Source organism: Vombatus ursinus, unplaced genomic scaffold (genome assembly GCF_900497805.2).
Source record: "Vombatus ursinus unplaced genomic scaffold, bare-nosed wombat genome assembly UNPS02014820.1, whole genome shotgun sequence".
Taxonomy (NCBI): Eukaryota; Metazoa; Chordata; class Mammalia; order Diprotodontia; family Vombatidae; genus Vombatus; species Vombatus ursinus.
The window spans coordinates 14,345,848-14,371,513 of NW_020954598.1; the positions used below are offsets into that span (position 1 = coordinate 14,345,848).

The 25,666-nt window shown below is 36.5% G+C and overlaps 1 protein-coding gene across 1 annotated transcript in view; it reads left to right on the forward strand.

The window, feature by feature from the left end:
* Nucleotides 1–3,953: 3,953 nt before the first annotated feature.
* Nucleotides 3,954–25,666, forward strand: part of PKD1L1 (polycystin 1 like 1, transient receptor potential channel interacting) — a 172,095-nt gene continuing 150,382 nt past the window's right edge. The window contains exons 1-4 of the mRNA XM_027837267.1: nt 3,954–4,068; nt 11,447–11,570; nt 13,941–14,049; nt 25,222–25,362. Coding sequence (XP_027693068.1) covers nt 3,954–4,068; nt 11,447–11,570; nt 13,941–14,049; nt 25,222–25,362 — 489 coding nt within the window. The remainder of the gene's footprint in view (nt 4,069–11,446; nt 11,571–13,940; nt 14,050–25,221; nt 25,363–25,666) is intronic.

Here is a 25,666-nt window from a genome sequence, read left to right on the forward strand (position 1 = left end):
AATTAGCTAATTCTCAGCAACACAATGATTCAGGACAATCCCAAAGGACTAATGATGAAGCATACTATCTGCCTCCAGAGAAGGAGCTGATATTGATTGAATACAGACTGAAACGTACAATTTTTCACTTTCTTTCATTTTTTTCTTTTATTTGAGTCTTGTACAAAATGACTAATATGGAAATGTTTTACATGATTGCACATGTATAACCTGTATCCGATTGTTTACCATCTTGGGGAGGGATAGAGTTTAGAACTCAAAACTTTAAATAAAAATGTTAAAGAATTGAGAAAAAGAAGGTGGTGTAGATATCCTAGCTTTCACTTTTGCCTGTGGAAGTAAAACAAATGTCCTTTCCGAAAGAATCCCAGAAAACTAAAAACCAAGTATCTGGTCTTGAAGAGTAGATTTTGATGGGACCAGTGTCCTCCCACTCACTTGGGCTTGAAAACTTAGAATCATCTTTAATTGTTCTCTGTAGTTGACCCTTAACATTTTATCAGATTGTAAGCCTCTCAATTCTACTTCCACAGAATCTTTCACGTTCACCTTTTCTCCTCTCACATGGCCACAACTCCATTTCAGACCTCTGTCACTTTTTTTTTTTAAGTGAGGCAGTTGTGGTTAAGTGACTTGCCCAGAGTCACACAGCTAGGAAGTATTATGTGTCTGAGGCTGGATTTGAATTCAGGTCCTCCTGATTCCAGGACCGGTGCTCTATCCACTTTCATCACCCTTGCTGGACTACTGTAATAGTCTTCTAACTGCATTCTTGGAACTGAACCCATTTCCTTCCCGATCTATTCAAATGAAGCAGAATTTTTTTTTTTTTTGCTCCAGGTAAGTATTTTGCATCTATTAGGCATTCATTTTTTTTTTTTAAATTTTGAGTTCCAAATTCTCTTTCTCCAGCTCCTACCCCACCCATTGAGAAGGCAAGCAGTATGATACCCATTATATATATGAAGTAATGGAAAACATTTCCCGTATTAAATTTAACACTTGCCAAAAAAAAAGAAAAAGTAGAAAAACATGCTTCAGTTTGCACTGAAGAGTTTTATAAGCTCTGGTGCATAGCATTTTTCATCAGGAGTCCTTTGGAGTTATCAGTGGCAAAATAATCTTAAGTCACCTGACTATTACTTCCCTTCTGAAAAGATTCCATTGGATTCCCTAAGATATGAACTCCTTACCCTGCCATTTATGGGCCTTCACAATCTAGCTCCAACAAATGCTTCCATACCGATTTCATGTTTATTTCCCTTCACACACTGGAGTGTTCTATGAACTAGTTGTTTCCTGGACTGAACATGCATTTGCCACACGTCCATGAATTTATTTCTTCATTTCTGCTTCACAACTTAAGTATCAGCTCTTCAATGAATCCTTATGATTTTTCCCTCACCCCTCCTCAAGTTTTCCCATAGTATAGGGTTGATCACTCCTTTGCCCACATCATACTCCCTTATAAAATTACACATGTTACTTAAAGCAAGGATTGTTAAATTCAACAAGCATCAAGCATCTGTACAGACCTAGGAACTGGGAATAACAAAAGTAAACCAGACCTAGCATCATTCTACTGAGGGGTTGCAACATTGAACACATAAGTAAATATATTTTGCTGTTCTCATCATCTAGTTTATTGCCGTATATATTTTGTCCTAACCTCTGATTTCATCTGTGTAGTGAGGAAATCCCCTCGACAACCAATGAAAAGTTGAATGACTCCAAGGTCAAATAGCCAGTGTCAGAAATGAAACTTCAAACTAGGACTTCCTGCCTCCAAAACTGATGTTTTGCAAAATGTTACAATGCTTCTCATCCACAACCTCTCAACTTGTGTAGGGTAGATAGTTAATAAATAGTGAATTTAATTGTCTCATTTTTTCTTAAGGACCATTTAAGGGTTATCCAGAGCATCCTCAGGTTTTCTTTTGTCTAGTCATTAGCTGTGTTACCTTGACTTACTAGAAATAATTGTCTGTTCCTGACTTCCATAGAAATGAAACAGATATACTTAACTAAAATGCCCTTCCCTAAAGAAACACCTACTTTTGTCTATTCTAAATTGCAATGTATAAATTGTGGTACTTGTGTAAACATTGAATTTGAACCAGATACAATGCAGAAATGGAAATGGAGATTTCCTAAAACTATTGCTTGTCGTTTTTTATAGCAAATCAACAAAGTAGGAAAGGGAACTTGGGATTATTGTTATATCATTTTTAAAAGCTATGCTGTGTTTTGCACTCAGTAGAATAGCATTGCAAGTCAGTAAAGAGTTGTGTCAGAACTTAATTGTTTGAGTACTTTGCTACTGAGTTAAAAGGGACTTTTGAAAAGTGATTTAAAGTTGTGCTTATCTTCACAATTTTGGTTAGCATTAATAATAGCAACTCACATTTATATAGTGAGGTTTTCAAAGTGCCTTATTTCATTTCATCTTCACAGCCCTTTCAGGTAGGGGTTATTATCCTCATTTAACAGATGAAGATATTTGAGGCTCATTGTTTTACCCAGGTTCACATAACTGGTATCTGAACTCAAGAGCACAGGTCTTCTTGCTACCAAGTCTGGGACTTATCCACTCTATTATCTCAAGTGAAATGTTTGTAAATCACTTAGTACAGTGCCTAGTACATAGCAGGCACATAATTACTTTTGCCTTCCTATAGGCTTTACTTTACAGATTCCAGATGCCATTAATGTACTTTTCTGTGAACCAATATAAACTGGAAATAATACATCACCTTCCTTTAATCAGGTGGCTTGAGTAGGATGATTTAAGTAGGATGAAGGTCCCTTTCAACTCAAGGCTTTATGTAATTTGGATTTGTAAACAACAAAAGTTATTTTTCTGCCAATCCTGTATATACCATGTTAGACCATATCTAGCTTTTCCCTACCTTTTATTATCAAATGCAACAGCCAGATAATGGAAAGAAGAGTCCAGGTCTGCCGCTCAAAATTAGAGCAATCACAAAATCCAACCCCTTCCTTTTTACAACTCAGGAAACTGAAGTTTAAAAAGGTGAAGTGATAGCTAATAAAGGGCAGGCCCAGGCTTTGAATCCATGTTTTCAGACTCCCCATCATCCTGTACTCTTTTCACAACACTCTTCTTACTAGCTTTGTGACCTTGAAAGACATTGTTGGCTAGAGTGTTGGACTTGAAATAAAACCTGGGTTTAAATCAGCTCCCTCATATTATCAGTGTGAGTATAAAAGCAAGGGTTGCTGGGAGGAAAGTGCTTTGCAAACCTTAATGTAGTATGTTAATGTGAGTTATTTCATCAACAAGCCTGCTGTGTACCAACACGCCTGTGCTAGGTAGGTCTGGGGGACTCAATGACAAATAGGAAATAGTCCTAACCACTCTGGTGGTTATATTATATTATTATATTTTATATGTATATTATATATTATATATATGTATATTATACAATGAAAAATGAAGGAAGCAAAACATCTGTGGTCCGCCCTCAAATGATACATGTTCTAATAATGAATCTGGTGAAAATACCATATGAGCCACAAAAATTATTTTAAAAAATGGACATCTGTCCTTAATCTCATTCAAGAAACGTTATAAGTTAACCACGTGAAGGTCCAATGCTCATCCCTTTCCTTCCACTGGTAAACCACTTACTATAAATACCTCTTAGAGACACCATTATAGCAAGAAAGGTTGGTAGGAATTTAAGACCCTGAAATTATTCAGGGTAGATGTGATTGTCCCAGGAGAAGTGATTTGCTATTGCAAGTTCCTTTAAGAAGAGAAGGGGGGCAGCAGCCACATTTTCTATCATCCCCATTTTGGGCAGAGGAAGGGGGAAACTTGCTTGGTGGTTCAACCCCAGTCCCTAAACAGAACAAGGGGGTGGGGATTTTCTCATCTACACCTGATTCCCCAGGCTCATTCCATATTGAGTGCAGGAGCTGTTGTCCCCATGGAAGGAGGTTATTGGAAGCAGGGATGGAGACTACTAATCCAAGCAGTGTTTCTCTGGATCCTTTTGGCAGTTTCTACTCCTGGGAACAACTCAAAGGATGACTTGGAGAATGGTAAGTTTGCAACTTTACAAAGGTTAAATGAATTTATTTCTGTTTTATTTCCTAAGGATCGCTATTTCCTTTAAACTTTAACAAGGCAGTTCCCCATTCTGGTCAGAAGTAAAGTAAGTACTGTGAGCAATACAACATATTTTAAGTTTCTTGTTTTAGTGCATTTACTGTCAAGCGAAGTTTTTACTCTTTGCCAATTATTGTTCAAAGTATAAGAATAATGCAACAATTGTATAATTGTTCAACATTATTGTTTGGTGGAAAATGAATACTAAATTTTTCTGAATACAGAAAAATTTCAGAGTTGGAAGGTACCTTAGCGATTACTTCCCCTCCAGCTCTTTTTATACACAAGGAAACTGAAACTCAGAGGAATTAAGTTATTTGCCTAAAGACACACTTTGAGTTAGTGGGAAAGCCAGGATTAGAACCTAGGTCTCCTCATTTCCAAATTCCAGGTTTTTTTTTTAAAATTTAAATTATGAACTTAATAACCATTATCAATCGATTACCTTTAATATTAAAAAAAATTGCAGTCAAGATGTATGTTATTCTAGCTCTTTTTCTCACTTTACTTGACTTCATATATACCTTTACTTATTTACTCATAGCGTTTGCATTTACCATTTTACAGCACTCTAGGCTCTCCATTACATGAATATACCATCATTTACTCATTCATGTTCTAATTGTTGGACATAGAAGTTTCCATTGTTGTTATTGTTATTTCAAATAAAGTAGCTGTTAATAGTTGTGTATCTCTTTTCCCCTCTACCCCTTCTTGTCTTTTCATATTTTCTTTAGGACAAAAACCTGGCAATGGAGTGATCAACTTTGTAATGCAATGCTCTTTTCTCTATTCTTCCTTGTTGATCAAAATAAACTATAGGTTTGAACAAACTAGTTAAACTGTTAGCTGTTTGAGTTGCTGGAATGCATTTTTTTTCCCTGTACTTTTCATTTTTGATGATTATAATAAAAGAAGATGCTTGTAAAACCAAGACAATACTGGAAATAGGAGAAGACTTTTGAAATATATATATTTTCTTTTTTTCCTTCTTGCCTCCTTCCCCTGTGTAGACTTATTTTAGACCATGACTTTGGAAGAAAATTTTAAGGTAGTGACAATCCTAAACCCTTCCTGTAATAAAATGCAAGTTGTATTTATTAAAAGTCATTGTGAAATTCCATACAATAAAGTCAGGGTGTCAGGGGCACAGAAAAAAAATTCTAAGTGAAAGAGAAATTTTTTTAAAGTTTGGGTTTTATAATTTTTACTGAGTTTACTGTGACAGCAGCAATCAATCACTAAAAACATTTGGAATGGCAAAAATTATGACATTTGAGTTGGAAAGAAATAGAACACTGGAACTTTGATCCATTAGGTGTATATATGGTATACTTCCCAGCGCCAGAAAATCCTATTGTTTTCAGTGAAAGCCTCTTGAAAATGACTTGTATGACAAATACAAGAAATTCACAGAAACAGGGGAAAAGTTGTGTATGAACTGATGAAGAGTAACATGAGCAGAATCAGAAGAACAACACGCAATAACCACAGGTAATGCGAGTGCAGAGATCGCTGAAAGAAGCTGAGTTCTGAGTAAGTGAAAAAGCAGTAAGCTCGAATCAGGGTCTAGAAACTGGAGTGGTGAAGATGACAAGCAGTTTATATAAGAGACAAACGTTCATCTTTCTGCTCAGTTCAGCGACGTGTTTTTAGGACTCTACTTGGTTTTTTTTTTTAACAGTCCCATATTGTATAATTGTTATAGGGAGTTATTTTCCTCTGTTAAGGAAGCCCTGCTCTATAAAAGGAGCAATTCCGTAATCCAGATTATTGTTGTTGTTGTTGTTGTTATAGGATAGGGGGCTCAGGAGGCAACAATGTTGGTAACTTGTAAATTGTGATACAAAAGCAGTTTGCACATCTCTAGATCTATAATTTGTTATCTGTTTGTTTTTGGAGTCCCACCTTCCTTTTCCCATCCCTACCTGAATGAAGTCTCCCTGGGAGTTCAGTAAGATCTGTGCCAGTATTGGGGGAGAAATTTTATCTACACATTCTTTTAAGATTAGTTCAAATAAAAATGCATCTTTTAAAAAGGCTAAAATTAATTAGAGTTGAGTTATACCCGCAATAATCTGTTAACAAGGAGTGGCTGACTTGAGAAGGTGAGTACCTTGAGTTGGATGAGAAAAATCCAGTCAGTTGTTTGGGTTCTCCCCTTTGCTCTTATTCTTCTCAGAAGATTGAATCTACCCCTTTGCACCCGATTTAAGAGGCTATTCCTAAAACTATTGTTTTTGGTCTTTAGGTAGGACTGGAGTTTAGAGCAATTTATAATAGAGAGCAGACTGACCTCTTCATGTTCCTTATTCTTATCTTTGTTGCTGTGACTTAGCACTTGCCAGCTAGAGAATGTTTTGGGACTGACTTCATTTTCTGTGAAAGCTTAGGTTGTTTTTCTAACATGTATAATAAAACTATTTAACTTGCCCCCTAGGCTTAGCCCCAGGATAACACAGGTGTTAAAATGTGCCTGGAATTTTGCTTATTGATTTCCATGGCAACTGACAATCTCTGTAAAATGAGTTAAATTATGCTATATTTCACTTTATGTGATGCTGGATAATTGGTATATATGGTATGTTAATTTGGTTAGACTAACTATTTAGAAGATATCTTCCTTCTTCCCTACCTTCTCCCTCCTTATAAATTCTGGATCACACCTGGTATCCTCCTTCTCTTTGAACAGCTGTTTCTGGTAGATTGGTTTATAATGCAAAAATAAAGGCAAATAACATAAAGGTGGCATTTACTAACATGGCTGGGCAAATGAGCTTTTGCACGAACTGACTCACTGCATAGAGAACCAAACTTTGTTTAAATAGAGGACCTAAGTAAGGTCAAAGTGCTTCATTGGATCAGTTTACTTGTAAATAACAGATCCTGCCTTCTAGAAGTACTGGCCTTTGCTGGTCTAGCATTCATGCAATAGAGTAATTTGTTTTTCCTTTTTGGAACAATGTATATGTGACAATTTGTTATATATGCAATATAACAATTTGTAATAATCGAATTCAATAAACATTTATTACACCTACAGTGTTAAAAACACCTTTTCAGTCCTTAGCTGTATTACTTACTAATTGCATGACTAGTTGTATTCCTCTCATGTGACACTCCATCTACCAACTCTGCCTGAAACTTTCTCCTGCCTCATCTGTCTCCTGGCCTCCTTCAGGTATCTGATAAAATCCCACTTTCTACAAGAAACTTTTACTAGTCCCCTGTTAATGCCAGTACTTTGTCTACATGGATTACTTCTAATTTATCCTGTAAACGCTTTGTTTATACATAGTTGTTTGCATGTGGTCTCCACAATTAGATTCTGAGTTTTTTTAAGTCAGGAACTATTTTTTTCCCCCTTTCTTTGAATCCCTAATGCTCAGCATAGGGCCAGGCCCACTGTAGACACTTAATATGTGCATCTTGATTTGACCACGGACAATTCATACAACCACACTAATTTAGACCTTAATTTCTTTGCCTATAAAAAAAGGTGTTTGGAATAGATGTTCCTGGATCCCTTTCAGCTCTGAAAATAAAAAATTCTATGATGAAAAGAGATTGTCCTCTGAAACTTTGTATTAAAAGTGATGCCAACTTAATTTAGAAACTGATTCTTTGACTTCTCTTTGGGGCATGCCTTTAGTTAACATATCCGCCAAGCAGGAAAAGACAAACAACTAATCATAATTGTTGTATGTCTGCCTTCTGTTGGCTCATGGAATAAAATGAACTGAATAATATGAATAGTAGCAATGTTATTAGTAGAGTGGTCTTTTCCTATCCACATTATTCTACTTAGAAAAAAAAAATCCTGACATAGTAGCTTAGGTTTGGAATCAGAAGACTAGTATTTAGTCCTAGTCCTACCACTTATGTGGTCTAAGGTAAGTAATTTCACTTCTTTGTGTCTCAGTTTTCCCTTCTGTAAAGTGACGATAATAGTTGTACTACCTACATCATAAAATGGTTGTGAGGATTGCATTAATTATGAATTGTTATCATTGATATTTCAAGGACCCAAGAAAAGAAGGAGAGAAAAAAAAAACTTCCATTGCCACCTCATCACTTTGGGGTTATGTATATAAATATAATTTTAACTGGGAATATATTTGAACTGAGCTGAGTTTCCTTATCTCATGATAGATTATCAGATGTGTCATTAGACAGGAGACCCTCAAATCTTCTTATCTGTTGGTGTCTAAAATATTTAATTTTATTTTGTTGTGGTTTTCTCTTCCTACCCCACATTCCTAGAACTGCATTTGATCTCTCTACAAAAGTTGAGTGGAGCATTTTAAAATGTCTCATTTGAAGCTTGAAAATAGTACATTTCCTCAATTCCTAGCTTTTGTTCCCTTTCAGATCTCCCTTTTTGCCACCCACTGGTGGCAAACTAGATCAAAGGTATTTTACAGCGAGGATCAGAAGACTATCACAGTTTAGAAAAAGGATTAAATCTGTTTTGGCACCAGCTTGTTAGGTCAGAACTGTAGGTAAGTACAAACACATCCCTTAGCTTTCAACCAGTTGTTTATTCACCTGTCTCTTTGTAGCTACAACAATAGTAAAACAAAAGTCAGTTCAAATAATATTTCTTTACTACAAGTTTCAGGTACACAATAGGTAACTGTAGCTAAAAACATATTTAGATAAATTAGTAGAGGCCTTTGGCTATCTCCTGTCATATGCACACGTGTAAATGCCTGGTGGTGTATGTTAAGGATGAATTTTTCCTGTTGATGTGTCCACTCTTCCTCACTTTCTGCTGATATCTTTTCCTTTCTCCTTACATTTCAGTGCTAATCCATGCTATATTTTGTAATAAAGTTTTCCCTTAAATTTACAAATGATGTATACCAAGCATAGTTTAATATATAGTCATTTTAAAAGATATGATTTGGGGGGTGGGGAATGATTTCTTTCTTCAAATGTTTAAAAGCTGCCATGGCAGCCTGGTGTGTTGGATTAGGGCCCTGAATTTGGGATCAGTAAAACCACAAATCGCACTTTAGACATCTATCTACTAACTGGGTGATCCTGGGCAAGTCAATTAGCATCTTTGTGCTTCAAATTTTACACCAGTAAAGGAAGATGCTTGGGCCACCTTGATGGTCTCAAAGATCCCTTCCAGCTCTAAATCTATGGTATAATCCACATGGAAGAGGGATTAGACCTGTTCAATTTCACTCCAAGGGGAAAAAACTAGGATGAGTAGATAGAAGTTACAGGGAAACATTTCTATTCAACACAAGGAAGACTGTCCTAATAATGAGTCATTCAACAGTGCAATGGACTGCCTTGCTAACATACTGAGCCCTTTCAGTAAAGGTGTTTCAGCAATGACTCTGTGACTATTTACTGACTGACTGACTGATAGAATGCCTTAAGATTTGCAAAACACTTTACATATATTACTGCATTTGAAGCTCATCATCATAATAGCTAACATTTATATAGTGCTTACTATGTGTCAGGCACTGTGCTAAGTACTTTACAATGATCTCATTTGGTCCTCACAACAACCCTGGGAGGTGTTATTTTTATCCCCATTTTACAGTTGGGGAAATTGAGGTGCAGAGAGGTTAAGTGTCTTGTATAGGGTCACACAGCTAGTGTTTGAAACAGGATTCAAATTCAGGTCTTCCTGACTCCAAGTCCCATATTCTATTTATTCCAACAACAGCAACAACAACCACCACCACCACCTTTGCATTAGTGTATCTTTTATGTGATAGAGAAGCAGAATGACACAAGAGATGCTGTTCCAAGAATCTTTTTCAAATCATTTTTTTTTTCAGATTTTTCAAATCAGTTGTGTTCATGCATTGAGAAGGAGTTGTTCTATGGGACCACCAAGGTCCCTTAGAGTTCTGAGATTCTGTGATTTCATGATCTGTTACATACTCAAGGAAATTCTTTCCTTCCTTCCTTCATTTCTCTTTCTTTTTCTTTCATTCTTCCTTCCTTCCTTCCTTTCCTTCTTTCTTTCCTTCTCTCTCTGTCTCTTTTTCTCTCTCAGTCTCTTTCTGTGTGTGTGTGTGTGTATGTGTCTTAAACTGAGAGGGTCCTTAGAGATTTCTTAATTAAGCCCCCAAATTTTATATATGAGGAAAGTGAGGCCAAGAGAAGTTGTGATTTTCCCAAAGGCACACAGCTAGTAGAACAAGGATGTAAAGAGAATATTTATAGACTATACCCTAAGCTGATAGGCAGAGAATTTGGTATCTTCCTTTCATTCTTGATTTAATCTCTTTAAAGTTATGCACCATAAGGCTGACCCCAATAGTGATGTTGTGGAAAGCTATAGTTTGTCATTTCCAGACTTTCTTCAGATTCAATTTTAAATCAATACTTTAGCTGTATAACAAAATGAACCTTTCCATGAATCTCCCAAGACCATTGCATTTTAGAGTTGGAGAAAGACCTTAGATGCTTAAATTAAATTGATTTGGTTCGAAGAAAAAAGTCTAAAAGTGTTAGGAAGTATCAGAAAATAAAAAAAGATTCCTGAGAAAAGATTTTTGGAGCTGTGTCATGCTGCCTATTATACAAAAGATGCACTAATAGAAAGGCAACACAGCATAAAGGCAGCAAGGGGATGGAATAAGTAGAATATGGAACTTGGAGTCAGGAAGACCTGAGTTTGACATTAGCTGTGTGATACTGGACAAGACACTTAACCTCTCTGTACCTGTTTCCCCAACTCTAAAATGGGGATAAAAATAACACCTCCCAGGGTTGTTGTGAGGATCAAATGAGATCATTGTAAAATGCTTAGCACTCTGCCTGGAACATAGTAAGCACTATATAAATGTTAGCTATTATGATTATTATTATGAAGATCAAATACAATCATGTGTAAAGTGTTTCACAAACCTTAATGCATTATATTAGTAAACATTTATCAAGTGCGTACTGTGTGCCAGGCACTGTGCTAAGCTATATAAATGCTTGTTATCATCATCACAGCTAGAAAGCCATTATACCTAGAGAGCCAATCTTAGAGTCAAGACCTTGGTTCCAGTTTCACCTGTGACACATGCTGCCTCTAACCCTGGGTGAGTCACTTATCATCTCAGTGCCTCCAGGCAACTCCTTAAGATTCAAATTTGCAGGATAGTTGCAAATTTCCATGGAGATTTCCTACCGCAATGAAATCAAATATCTGGACCAAATACATTCTGAATGAAGGTACAGTTCTCATAAACCAATGTGTTGGAATGTTTACAAAAGCAAAATAAGGAAAATGTTCAATGTGTTCATTAGCTATTGAGAGAACACATTTCCTTTGCTCTACTTCAGGAACATATTGGTTCCTTGGCTGCAATAATACTCAGATCCTCAAACAAGAAAAGGCAGAATACCTTGCCACAAGTGATTGTGAAAGAGGCATTTCTGATTATTCCAAATTTTGTGTCCCAGAAAAGTAAGAATGACTTCAGTATTTCAAGTATTTGTGATTTCATCATTGTGGCTTCTCCTTCTACTGATGGAGAGCACAATCTCTCTATTGCTTAGGAGGTGGTTTTCAGGAACTGCCCAAATGTGGGTTCTGCCTCCAATGACGCATATGTACAGTTCACAATCCACCCATCCCCGCCAAGACCCTGCGGCTCTTGTCCACATCCTTCCATAAATCTACTGCAGGGGGTTCACCTAGCATGGGGGAGGAGAGGACACCTTGCTCTTGATCAGAGGTTCTTAACCTTTTTTGGGTCATGGATCCCTTTGGTCATCGAAGCCTATACACCCTTCCTCAAAGTGATGTTTTTAAATGTTTTCAAATGTTATATATCAATTTTAAGTAGCCCAAGATGCATAGGATTGCAAAGGAACCCAATTATATTGAAATGCAATTATCAAAAAATTTTAAACAAATTCACAATTTCCTGAAATCTATCCATGGGCCTCAGATTAAGATCTCTGTTCTAGATCTCCTAACATTCAGTTATCCTGAAAAATGTACCAGCCTTCAGTTAACCTTATTAAACTCTCCGAACTTTCCCATTTTACTTTAAACAGAAAGGGAATGCTGAACTATTTTTTAAAAAGAAGTTATTTTTTTAAAAAAGGAGTTTTCAGAGACTAGTGAACCCTACACAGTTTATTGACTATTCACTCTCCTTGGGCCATCATCTATCTATGAGTGGCATCAAAAGGCTAAATACTGAAGTTACATAATTAATTAGCAGACATTCAGGCTATTTACACAAAGTAAATTCTGAGTCATCTACTTTTCCCAGTTCTCTTTGTTATGAAAAGATCTAAGCACTGTACAATCCAATATGTGCCACTCAACACATTTTTGGAGTTAAAACATTTTGGTAAATTTGAGTCTGAAAAAATATGTTCAGCTTTACAGTAGATATTCACAAGTTTTGAAGTATTTAATTTTATTCAACAAGTGTTTATTAAACTATGTATAAGGCCTGATGGAATGAAAGACAATTGAGCAACAATTGAAATTGGACCTGCCCTCAAGGAGCTTATGTTCTTCTTGAAAGAAGCAACTTATTCATGGACAAGTAAATATTAAATGCATACACAATAATTTGGGGGACGGCATTAACAATGGGGGAAGGCAGAGGGCTTGTGGGAGTTGGCATTTGAACTGAACCTTGAAGGAAGGTAGGGATTCCCATTCTTGTTAGGAGATTTGGAAGAAAATTGTAGGATCTCCAACCCTGCCCTCCATTTAATGCAACATGACTGCAAATAAGATTCTGACATCTCTTAATGAGGGAGATTTCCATTTATGCAACTAGAAAGAGGCAGTGCACAGTGCAGCAGATAAAAAGCCAACCTTTATGTCTGTCAGGAAGTCCTCGTATGAGTCCTGCTTATGAAATATACTGGTTGGGTGATATGTCTAGACATGTCACCATTTCAGTGCTCCTGTGCAACTCTCTAAGACTGTTAGTTGCTGAGCAAGTGCTTATCTTTGTTGATAAAGGGATTTTCCCCAATGGGAGTTCTCTATACAGATGAAATCCTAAACACTATGTATCAAGTAGCCCACTTCACAAAGAAAGGATCCATTTGAAATAGAAATGATTCTCAAGTTCCAAAAAAGCAAAGTTCTTTGGGAGAAAAGCTCATGAAGTACATTCTCTAATAACAGAAGAAACTGATCATGGGTTAAATAGGGTTAGTCCTATGGAACTGTTAAACTGAAGAAACTGATTTTCTGCTGAAGAGTATTTGGGATAGTCTGGATTGTTTTCTATGAGCCCTGAAAAGTACCATTAGCTCTGGGAATACAGATAAATGACAAAGGTGTATATGTGTGTGTGTGTGTGTGTGTGTAAGTAGCTAAGCATCTGTAATATTTGCTTCTGGTTGCTTTCATGTTAAGTTTCTTATTATTGAATACAGCTCTCAGTTTCAAATGAAAGAAAGATAATGACGAAGTAGAACTGTCAAAAAAAAATGTGACTATTTTAAACCCTCTAGTCCTGCAGGTCTCAAACTTTTTGGTCTTAGGACTCCTTTATACTTTTAAAATTTATTGAGAACCTCCCCTACCCACTGCAAGAGTTTTTGCTCATGTGGGTAATATCTATTATCACTTACTATATTAGAAATTAAATTGTCTTATTTTGAAAATAGCTTTGGCCTTGTGTCCTTTTCTGTAAAACATTGGGGAAAGATGTGATGACCACTGAACTCCATGATCCTATGACAATTTCAGTACAGTGTCCTACAGTAAGATCATTTATTGTTAAAAACTCCACAAACGATAAATGCACATCAATACCTCCTAGGTCTCCTGAATTTCTCTGTGAGATCTGTTTAGTCAGTACCTCAAAGGCAACAGCCACGTGGAGGTGGAATCTATTCTGAGAGTGCACCTGAAATGTGCAAACTCTGGGCTGACCCACTCGAGAGCACACAAATATCCCTGGGTATCCTTTCAGAGGATATTGTTCCTCAGAAAAGATATAACTTTTATTTGGTTATAGTAAATGGGTAAACAAACATAAAAGTCTTTGTTTCCCAAAATTTTATTCCATGGGTAATTAGATGGAAGTAATAAAAGATTTTGTTTCTCACATTTTTTCCCCCACCATTGCTTTTGAATCTAGAAGCTTTATTCTTAAGTGGAGAATTCCTTAGGTACTCTTTACAGCCATATTACATTAAGTGGAGGGGTGGGGTAGGAGTGTAGTCCATACCTGTGATTTTATTGGCATGAGAAATTCTTGGATTGTTAACTCTCTCAACTGATGTAGATGATGGCAGCGCAGATTGACAACTCTTTTGCAGTTTAGAGCCTTAGAAAACTGCATATAGCACCACAAAGCCACATGTTTCTTCCTGTGCCATGTAAAGGGCAGGCATTTTATTTTTATCTTTGTATTTGTAATGCCTAACACAGTGCCTGTTACAGAGCAGGTTGGCACATAGGTTTGTTGGTTGATTAACAGATTAAACGACTTGCTCATTCGTTGAAATATGGCTGGTATATGTCAGAAGAAGAATTTGAACCTGGTTTCCCTTACTTGAATCAGCCAGCTATCAAATACTCTGTGCTGTCTCTTATTGCATTAAATAGGGCTTTTAAATGTTAGGGTTTAGCTCTCTTTGTTATTAGAGTGGCAATGAGAATCTACACATTTCTCACTAATTATCGCTTTTTAAACAGCTACTTATTTGTATCATTTAAACTACTTAGATTTCTAATCTCCAGTTAGTCTAAGGCTCCTTCAGAGCAAGTGCACACTTGCCAAAATGTTTCCTTCTTAATTCACTGGACACACATTCTTTTCAATTAAAGACATTAAGTTTATGGGGCTTTCAACATACATCTTTCAGATCTAGACACAGGCTTTAAATACGCATGTTCATGTCACAGTTATACACCTATATTTGTGCTGGCTGTTTCCTATACTAAAAATGTACTCTGTCTCTTCACCTTTGCCTCTAAGAATCCTTTATTTCCTTCAAAATGCTTCTCAAGTACCATTATGTGAAGCTTTTCCTGATCCACCTAACCCACAGCTGCTAGTGACCTCCCTAATTTTACCTTGCTTTGATTTTGTATATACTTATTTCTATAAACATTGCCTCCCACTGCCCCCTAATAGAATGTAAACTGCTGGAGGGCAGGGATTATTTCATTATTGTCTTTATATCCCCAGTACAGTGCCTGGTAAGTACTGTAGTAATTGCTTAATAAATGCTTGTTTGTTGATTGACAGCTAAATGCAGAAAGGTACCTATTTTTAAAAGTCCTCCTTAATGTGACATAGATGCAAAGAGTACTAATATAAATGATAATTCCCTTTCTAGAGCGAGTCCTACATTCTTAAAAACTGAGTGCTGGAAGAAGCCTTAGAGATTAAATTCAGTCTCCTCTTTTTACAGATAAGATATGGTCAATGGAGATGAAGTGACTTGCTCAAGGTCATTTGAATATTAAGTAGCAGAACTAGGATTCTAATCCAGGACTTCTGATACTAAAACCAATGCTCTTTCTACTTTTAAGTCTTCTTAAAAATGGATCTGAGGATTGCAATAATCTACTGAGAGGCCACATGGAGTAGTGAACAGAGAACTAGCATTGGAATCACTGAGACCTGGGCCCAAGTCCTATCTCTGACACTTTTTCTGGCTGTGTTAACTTGGGTAGATCATTTAATTTCTCAGTGCCTTAGGCAGCTTGCCAAGACTCTAAATTATAGAGGATGGGCTAATTTGCAGTTGATGGAGGGAATTTCCCTACCACCAATAGTGAGGCATTGAATTCACTGGTCTAGTGAAAAAAAAATCTATTCTTAGACAATATTTGCTTTGCACACTGTGGGCTCTCAGTAAATATTTGCTGAATTTAATTGAGATGGCTAGATGAAGTAGAGAGGGGTGGCTCTTGCCAGGTCCAAGGGGTCACTGCTCACTAGAGTAAGGAACTATTCTCTTCTCAGATCTGCTTCCTTATCCTGATCATAGCTCATTGTGTAGCATATATGATTATATATTCTGATTATATATATTATATATTTTCAAACATTCTAAAGGCTTTATTTCTTCTTTCTTCTGTTGACACTTTTTTCGGTTGTCACTCCACATGTCCAGTATAGTGCTCTGAAAATTATTTGTATCTTAGCTTCATTGTTTTCTCATTGCTCCTTGATTCCAAAAACCTTCTTGTCTCTTGGAATACAACTGCCATTTTCCTGCTTATGCATCTTTATCCAGGCAATTTCTCTTGCCTGGAATGCCCTCCATTTATGATTTGTTTTGTGTAAATTCTTTAAAGTTTGCCTGATGGCAATCTTGGTTTTATGGCCATCTTGGCAAGTTATAAAAAGTCTTATCATTTAGAACACTGTTCTGGAGTGGGTCTTCCTCAGGCCAGTCCCCTGATATTTTAAATTTGATATTGGAACAAAATGAGACACTCATAGGTCATTCATCAGTTTGGTTTCAATACCTTTTATGTCAAGTGAACAAATGTTTATTAATCATCTACCTTGTACATGAGTGTAGGGGATTAGGATATTACTCCTGCCATATGCCACCCTCTGGAGGTAAGGTCCTTTAAGGTCTTCTAAAAGATCTTCCACCGCTTAAATAACTTTAGGGGTGTTATGGTCAACCTTGACTTCCAGTAGTTAAGAAGCCTGATGGAGAAAGCATTAAAGGAGAAACAATGCAAACAGAAACAGCAAAAGCAATGTAATTGTTCCCTGAAGGAGTAAATGAACTGAATCTGAGAAAGTCCCAGGGAAAGATTTAGTCTTGTGTCTAAATGAACAGGCGCCCCTTTGCAATTGACATTAGGTCTCTCAATTTAAAAAAACTGACCATAAGCAGGAGCAGCATCAGGATTGTGGCAAAGTTGATGACATTTCCTATACACTATGATCCTCATCACAGGTTAGGGAGAATTGCCCTGTACCATCACCCACCTAGTGTTCCCTGGCCCACTAATCAGGAGTTGGAAGAGGGAGGAGGAAGAATCCAAAGTCTTTATCCCATGGAAGACTCCTAAGATAACTGCCCTCTTGTGGGGCTGGTTAGACACATTCACTTCTCCCTTGTTGATGGCAAGCAAGCCCCCTCAAAACAATGCCACCCCTTGGTCCTCCAAGCCTTTCTTGGGAAAGATGTATATAATAATCACTCGGTGTTGCATTATTAGCAATGTGGGAAGGCCAATTGATATTGCATTACAGTAAGCAATGTGCTGTAATAGTCCTGTCTTTTGGCACTGTACATGTGAGTGTCTACTGTTCTGCTACTGGGACACCATTGCTGCTGGGACCTACTCCATTGTTTGTTGTATTGGGGTCCATGACCGTGCCCATTTCCTGTTGTTGTCTGCTGCTTCTGAGACCCTTCTCTGTGCCTCCTGCATGATGTCTCTTGCTTCTGGGGTCAGTGTCTCTGCATGCTGCCCATTTTGTTAGGGTCAACTGCTACCCCCTGGGCTGGGGCAGGACGACTGTCACTAAGAGGGCCTGAGACTTGCCCTATTCTGGGACTGAGTGTTGCTGGGGCTTGACGCTGCTCTCCTGTTCTGAGGCTTGGTGCTGCAGGCCATAGTGTCTGGCCCCTGCTTGTCCATCACAGTTGATGCAAATAGAAACACATGGGATAGAATAGGCAACTCTAAAGTAACCTGGGCAACCATTACAGGACTTGGGCTCCCCTTTCTCACAGTGGTCATCCTCTTCGAAGCTGAGAATTCCTCCTAATACCAGTAGGCCTCAAATGAGGAACCCAAGAGCTCCTGACATTGCAAAACCATAAGGCCTACTAGGAATGTGCAGATCAGGATTATCTAGCTTTGGGGTCAGGAAAAGCAGCTGGGGCCCTGAACTGGGGTGGGGGAGGAGGGGAAAAGAGAGAGGTGGAGAGATTATAAATATTTTAAGGAGCATTAAGCATGGTCGTTTCAAGTACTTTGCTGCAAAGAATCAACAAAGGTTATATGGTAAAATTATGGTAGCCACTCAAATGTCAAATTAAAAAACAAACAAAATTCTATCATTTGCTACAAAAGAGTTGTTAAATTCCAGGCTTAGTATTCTTTCACTGTTGTGGTCCTTCATGCCATCTCTCAATTGCTTGGTGATTTGTTGTTGTGCCTTGTGGTGTTCCTATACAATTGTAGGATTGAGAATTGTTTGTTCAGCTACATTTGTCATTTCTCAAAAGGCATTAAAAATCAATTCTTTCCCCATTAACACAGAAATATGACTCTCTGAAAGCTGATAGGGCCTTTTTCAGTAGACCTGCCCCCAGGCAATTGGATGAAAACAAAAGTAAGTTATATAAAGGAAAAGCACTACTGTTCAGAATTTGTACTTCTTAAAATATACACTTAATTTTTAATTTTATTATTTCTCAATTACATGAAAAGAAAATTTTTAACATTCTATAAAAAATTTTTTGAGTTCCAAATTCTCTCCCTTTCTCCATCCTCTCCCCCCCATCGTGAGAAGGCAAGCAATTTGACAGCTTATACAAGCATAGTCATGCAAAACATTTCCATATTATTCATGTTGCAAAAAAAATAAACAAAAAAACCCCCAAAATAATAAAAAAAAAAAGGTAAAAAAAGTGTGTTTCAATCTGCATTCAGATTTCATCAGTTCTTTCTCTGGAGGTGGATAGCATTTTTTATCAGAAGTCCTTTGAAATTGTCTTGAATCGTTGTATTACTGAGAATAGCTAAGTCATTCACAGTTGATCATTGTGCAATATTACTGTTACTTTGTTTAATGGTCTATTGGTTTTGCTCGTTATATCAGTCCTTGTAAGTCTTCCCAGATTTTTTTTTCTGGAAGCTTTCTGCTCATCATTTCTTATGGCACATAAAATCCATCACAATTGTATACCACAACTTGTTCAGTCATTCCCCCAGTTGATGGGCATCCCCTCAATTTCCAGTTCTGTGCCAATGTGAAAAGAGTTGCTATAAATATTTTTGTATATATAGGTTCTTTTCCTTTGATCTCTTTGGGGTATGGACCAAATGGTAGCATTGTTGTATCAAAGGACATGCATAGTTTTACAGCTTTTGGGACATAGTTCCAAATTGCTCTCCACTACGATTGGATAAGTTCACAACTCTACCAACAGCACATTAGTGTCTCAATTTTTCCATTTCAACCCCAACATTTGTCATTTTCCTTTTCTATCAGATTATCCAATCTGATAGGTATAAGGTGGTAGGTACCTTAGAGTTCTTTTGATTTGCATTTCTCTAATCAATAGTGATTTAGAGAATTTTTTCATGTGACTATAGATAGCTTTGATTTCTTCATCTGAAAACTGGTTGTTCACATTCTTTGACCATTTATCGATTGGGCAATAACTTATATTCTTATAAATTTGAGACGGTTCTCTACATATTTTAGAAATGAGGTGTTCATTAGAGAAACTTGCTGTAAAATTCTGCCCCCCCCATTTCTGCTTTCTTTGTAATCTTGCCTACATTGGTTTTGTTTGTGTAAACTCTTTTTAATTTCATGTGATAAAAATTATTTATTTTGTTTCCTGTGATCCTCTCTATCTCGTTTGGTCAATAAACTCTTTCCTTACTCGTAGATCTGACAGCTAAAATTTTCCCTGCTCCCCTAATTTGCTTATTATATCATTCGTTATGTCTAAATCATGTACTCATTTTGACTTTATCTTGGTATACAGTCTAAGATGTTGATCTATATACCTAGTTTCTGCAAAACTGCTTTCCAGCTTTCCCAGCAATTTTTATCAAATGGTGAGTTCTTGTCCAAAAATCTTCAATCTTTGATTATCACTTTGTAATAAAGTTTGAGATCTGGAATGGCTAGGTCACCTTCCTTCACGCTTTTTTTTTCATTGATTCTTTTGATATTCTTGACCTTTTGTTCTTCCAGATGAATTTTGTATTTTTTCTAGCTCCATGAAATAATTTTTTGGTAGTTTGATATGGCACTGAATAAGTAAATTAATTTGGTTGGAACTGTCATTTTTTAAAATATGTTCTCGGCCTACCCATGAGAAATTAATAGTTCTCTAATTGTTTAGATCTGACTTTATTTGTGTAAAAAGTGTTTTGTAATTGTGTTCATATAGTTCCTGGATTTGCCTTGGCAGGCAGACTCCCAAGTATTTTATATCATCTGCAGTTATTTTATATGGAATTTCTTTTTCTATCTTTTCCTTCAGGGTTTTATTCATAGTATGTAGAAATGCTGATGATCTATAAGCGGTTTTTTTTAAATGTCCTGCCACTTGCTGAATTCGTTAGTTGTTTCAACTATTTTTTTATCTGATTTTCTAGGATTCTCTAAGTATGCCATCATATTGTCTGCAAACAGGGATGGTTTTGTTTCCTCATTGGCTGTTCTAATTCCTTCAATTTCTTTTTCTTCTCTAATTACTATAACTAGCATTTCTAGTGAAGAATAGTGGAAAAAATGGACATCCTTGCTTTACCTCTGATCTTATGGGAAAGGCTTCTACCTTATCCTTATTACAGATAATGCTTGCTCTTAATTTTAGATAGATATTACTTATCATTTTAAGGAAAGCCCCATTTATTCTTATGCATTCTAGTGTTTTTAATAGGAATGAGTTTTGTATTTTGTCAAAAGCTTTTTTGGCATCTATAGAGATGATCATGATTTTTGTTGGTTTTGCTATTGATATGATCAATTATGCTGATAGTTTTCCTAATATTGAACCATTCCTGCATTTCTGGTATAACTCCCACTTGGTCATAGTATATAATCATTGTGATGTATTGCTGAAATCTCCTTGCTAGTATTTTAATTTTAAATTTCTGCATCAATATTCTTTAGGGGAATTAGTCTGTATTTTCTTTCTTTGTTTTTGCTTTTCCTGGTTTGGCATCAGCACCACATTTGTGTTGTGAAAGGAGAATTTGGTAGGACTTCTTTTTTGCCTATTTTCCCAAATAGTTTATGTAGCACTGAAATTAACTGGTCTTTCAGTGTTTAGTAGAATTGCCTTGTGAATCAATCTGGTTTTGGGATCTTTTCTTAGGTAGCTCATTAATGACTTGTTCAATTTTTTTTTCCTAAGATAGGGATATTTAAATATTTTATTTCCTCTTCTGTTAATCTAGGTAATTTATATTTTTGTAAATGTTCATGCATTTCACTTAAATTGTCAGATTTATTGGCATATAATTGGGCTAAATAGCTCCTACTAATTGCTTTCATTTCATCTTCATTGATTGTGAATTCACCTTTTTCATTTTTGATATTGGTAATTTGGTTTTCTTTCTTTTTAAAAAATCAAATTAACCAATGGTATATCTGTTTTATTGGTTTTTGGATAAAACTAGATCCTAGGTTTATTTATTAGTTTTAATGGTCTTTTTTTACTTTCAATTTTATTAATATCTCATTTGATTTTCAGGATTTCAAATTTGGTGTTTAATTGAGGATTTTAATTTGTTCTTTTTCTGTTTTTTTTTTAGTTGTATGTCCAATTCATTGATCTGTTCTTTCTTTATTTTATTAGTGTAAGCATTTAGAGATACAATGTTCCCCTGAGAACTGATTTGGCTGTATCCCATAAATTTTGATATGTTGTCTCATTGTTCTCATTCTCTTTAATGAAATTATTTATTGTTTCTATGATTTGTTCTTTGATCTATTTATTCTTTAGAATTAGATTATTTATTTCCAATCAATTTCTAATCTATGTTTCCATAGCTCTTTATTGAATATAATTTTTATTGCATTATGGTCTGAAAAGGATGCATTTAATATTTCTACTTTTCTGCATTTGATTGTGAGATTTTTATGCCCTAATATGTGGTCAGTTTTCATGAAGGTGCCATATGCAACTGAGAAAAAGGTATATTACTTTTTATTCCTATTCAGTTTTTACCAGAAATCTATCACAGCTAATTTTTCTAAAATGCTATCACCTCCTTAACATTTTTCTTGTTTATTTTATAAATTGATTTATATGATCATGAGAGGGGAAAGTTAATGTCCCCAACTAGTATTTTCTATTTCTTCCTATAACTTATGTAACTTTTCCTTTAAGAGTTTGGATTCCATACCATTTGGTGCATATATATTTAGCATTGATATTACTTCATTTCATTGATAGTTCATTGATACTTTTATTCATTGATAAGACTATGTTTTAGCAAAATGTAGTTTCCCTGCTCATCTCTTTTAATTAGATGTCTTATTGCTTTTGCTTTGTCTGAGAGCATGATTGCTATCCCTTTTTTTTTACTTCAGCTGAAGCATAATAGATTCTGCTCCAGTCCCTGAAGTTTACTTTGTGTCTCTCTGTTTCAAGTGTGTTTCTTGTAAACAAAATATTGTTGTATTCTGGTTTTTAATCCATTCTGCTATCTACTTCCATTTTTTGGGTGAGTTAATATCATTCACATTCACAGTTATGATGACTAATTGTATATTTCTCTCTGTCCTATTTTTTCCCTGTTTATCCTCTCTCTCTTTTTACCCTATCCCTCCTTAAAAGTTTGTTTTGCTTCTAACCATTACCTTCCTTAATGTGCCTACCCTTCTATCAGCCTCCTCACCCCCTTCCTTCTCTTATTCCCCTTTACTTCCCCTCTTACTTCCTGATGGGATAAGATAGATTCCTATACCCCAACTGAGTCTTTATGTCATTCCCTTTTTGAGTCAATTCTGATAAAAGATTCAAGTACTTCTGCCAGCCCCACTCATCTTCCCCTCTATTGTAAAAGTTCTTCCTTTTGTATCTCTTTTATGTAAGATAATTCCCCCCATTTTTCCTCTCCCTTACCCCTTCTCCCAGTGAGTCCTCCTTTCTTACCCCTTAATTTTATTTTTTTTAAATCATCTCATCTTAGTCAATTCACATTCATGCCCTCTGTCTATGTATACTCTTTTCAACTGCCCTAATAATGATAAAGTTCTTAAGAATTATAATTATCATTTTCCCATAAAGGAATGTGAACATGTTAACCTTATTGATTCCCTTATGATTTCTGTTTCATGTTTATCTTTCTATGCTTTTCTTGAGTCTTGTATTTGAAAGTCAGATTTTTTCTTCAGCTCTGGTCTTTTCATCAGGAATGCTTGAAAGTCCTCTATATCATTAAATATTCATGTTTTCCCCTGAAGTAATGATTATACTCAGTTTTGCTGGATAGGTTATTCTTGGTTGTAATCCAAGCTCCTTTGCCTTCTAGAATATCATATTCTAAGACCTCTGATCCATTAATGTGGAAACTGCTAAATCTTATGTGATCCTGACTGTGAATCTATAATATTTAGAATAATTTTTGAATTGGCTGCTTATAACATTTTTTCCTTGCCCTGAGAGCTCTGAAATTTGCCTATAATATTCCTGGGAGTTTTCATTTTAAGATCTGTTTCAGGAGGTCACTGGTGGATTCTTTCCATTTCTGAAATATGATATCTAGGCCCTTTTTTTTTTAATCATGGCTTTCAGATAGTCCAATAATTCTTAAATTCTCTCTCCTCATTCTATTTTCCAGGTCAGTTGTTTTTCCAATGAGATATTTCACATTTTCTTTTATTTTTTCATTCTTTGGAATTTGATTTATTGTTTTTTGATGTCTCATGGAGTAATTAGTTTCCACTTGCCCAATTCTGATTTTTAAGGAATTATTTTCTTCAGTGAGCTTTTGTACCTCTTTTTCCATTTGGCCAATTCCATTTTTAAGATATTGTTTTCTTCAGTATTTTTTGTGCCTCTTTTACTAAGTTGTTGAATCTCTTTTCATTATTTTCCTGTTTCACTCTCATTTCTTTTCCCATTTTTCCCTCTACCTCTAATTTTATTTTTGAAATCCTTTTTGAGCTCTTTCAGGAATTTTTGTTGGGCTTATATCCAATTCACATTTTTTAATTTCAGACTTTGCTTGTAACTATTTTGACTTCATTGTCTTCTCCTGGGTTTGGGTCTTGATCTTCCATGTCACCATAGTAACTTGTTATGAATAGATTCTTTTTGTTTGTTCTTTGATTATTTTTCCAGGCTATTTCTTGATTTTTAACTTTATGTTAAAGTTGGGCTCTGCTCCCAGGCTGGAGCAGGCACTGAAGCTTCAGGTCTTTCATATTGCTATTTTCAGAGCTAGCTTGGGGGGTCTGTAGGTTTTCAGTGGTAAGGTCAAAGGAGAGGTGTGGCCACTGCTTTCCTGGCCTGTGTTCTGGTCTTTACCTAGGAAGAGTTCTTATTTCCCTGTAGCCACCAGTTCTACCACTACTCCTGGCCCTGAGAATGTGAACAAATTCCCCATTCTCCTGCAGCCACAATTGCTAGTGCTTCCTCTGTCTTAAAATTGAGACCAGTGTTCTTAGTCTCCCTGTGACTACAAGCAGTTCTCTCCCACCCCAGAACTACAACCAAGGCCCCTTTTCTCCTGCTGTGGAAATGTTATTGATGAGGTTGAGGTGAGGGATGCTGGAACCCCAAGATCGTGACATGCGGATCCTGCCCAAAAGAATTTGACCCAAACCTTCTTTCAGCCAAAGACAAGGTTTATTAAAGATCCGCCATATTGGCCAGACTCTTAAGGAATCTGAGCACCTGTGAGCTGGTGACCAGATTGTAAAAATCTAAACAGTGGCTAGATTATAAGAATCAGAGCATTTTAATGGAGACAACATGGACCTTATATACAGAAAGACTGTGGGAGGGATCTAGGAGTGGCCAAGTAGTTTAGGGTGACTGGAGGAGGGGTCTAAGAAAGATCTGAATGAGAGTGGCCAGTAAGCTGGGGTGAACAGGACTCTTGGGACCTGGACAATGGAGCCTAGCTAGGATTAAGTGTGGGAAGTGGCTGGGGGCCATACGGAGGGCTAGGCTTGGTTAAGGGTAACAGAATTGGGAGATTGGGTATAGCCACAAAGAAAGGCCAGTTGATGGGATTATAGCCTCAGGCAAATGCCAGAGATTTGGCCATGTGGGAAAGTCCAGGGGGTCTAGATCCCATCCTCATTATTATCACTTCTTTAGGCTCTGGGACTGTGACCTATATAGGTAATATAACAGGGTCCTGAACCCAGGCCCAGAAAAGGTTCCCTTGCAATCTTCTTCCAACTAGTTGTCTTATTCCCATTGTCCATGGGCAGAGAGCTCCTGAATCTGAAGCTGCTGCCAGCATCAATGCAGCCTCTTTCAAAGGGCCACTGCTAGTGCTGCATTGCAGCTGGGGCTGCATGATCTGTGATCTTTATGGTCTGCACTGCACTCTAGGCTTGATCACCACCCTGGTGAGACAGACCTTTCCTACTCATCTCCCAAGTTGTCTTGGACTGAAATATTGTTTTACCTGATCTTTTATTGGTTCTGCCACTCTAGAATTCAATTTGAGACATTATTTTGGAGTTGTTTGGAGTGGAATTTGAGAGAGTTTGACTCAGTGCTTTTCTAACTCTGCTATCTTGGCTCCCCCTCCCTTAATTTGTATTTTTCTAATGAGAGAAAAACCTGTTTCAATCCCCCAAAGTCTGATCCCTCTAGACTGCTTTGAAGGTATACTGAATTCTGAGAAAATCCTCTAGTAGAACATGGAAA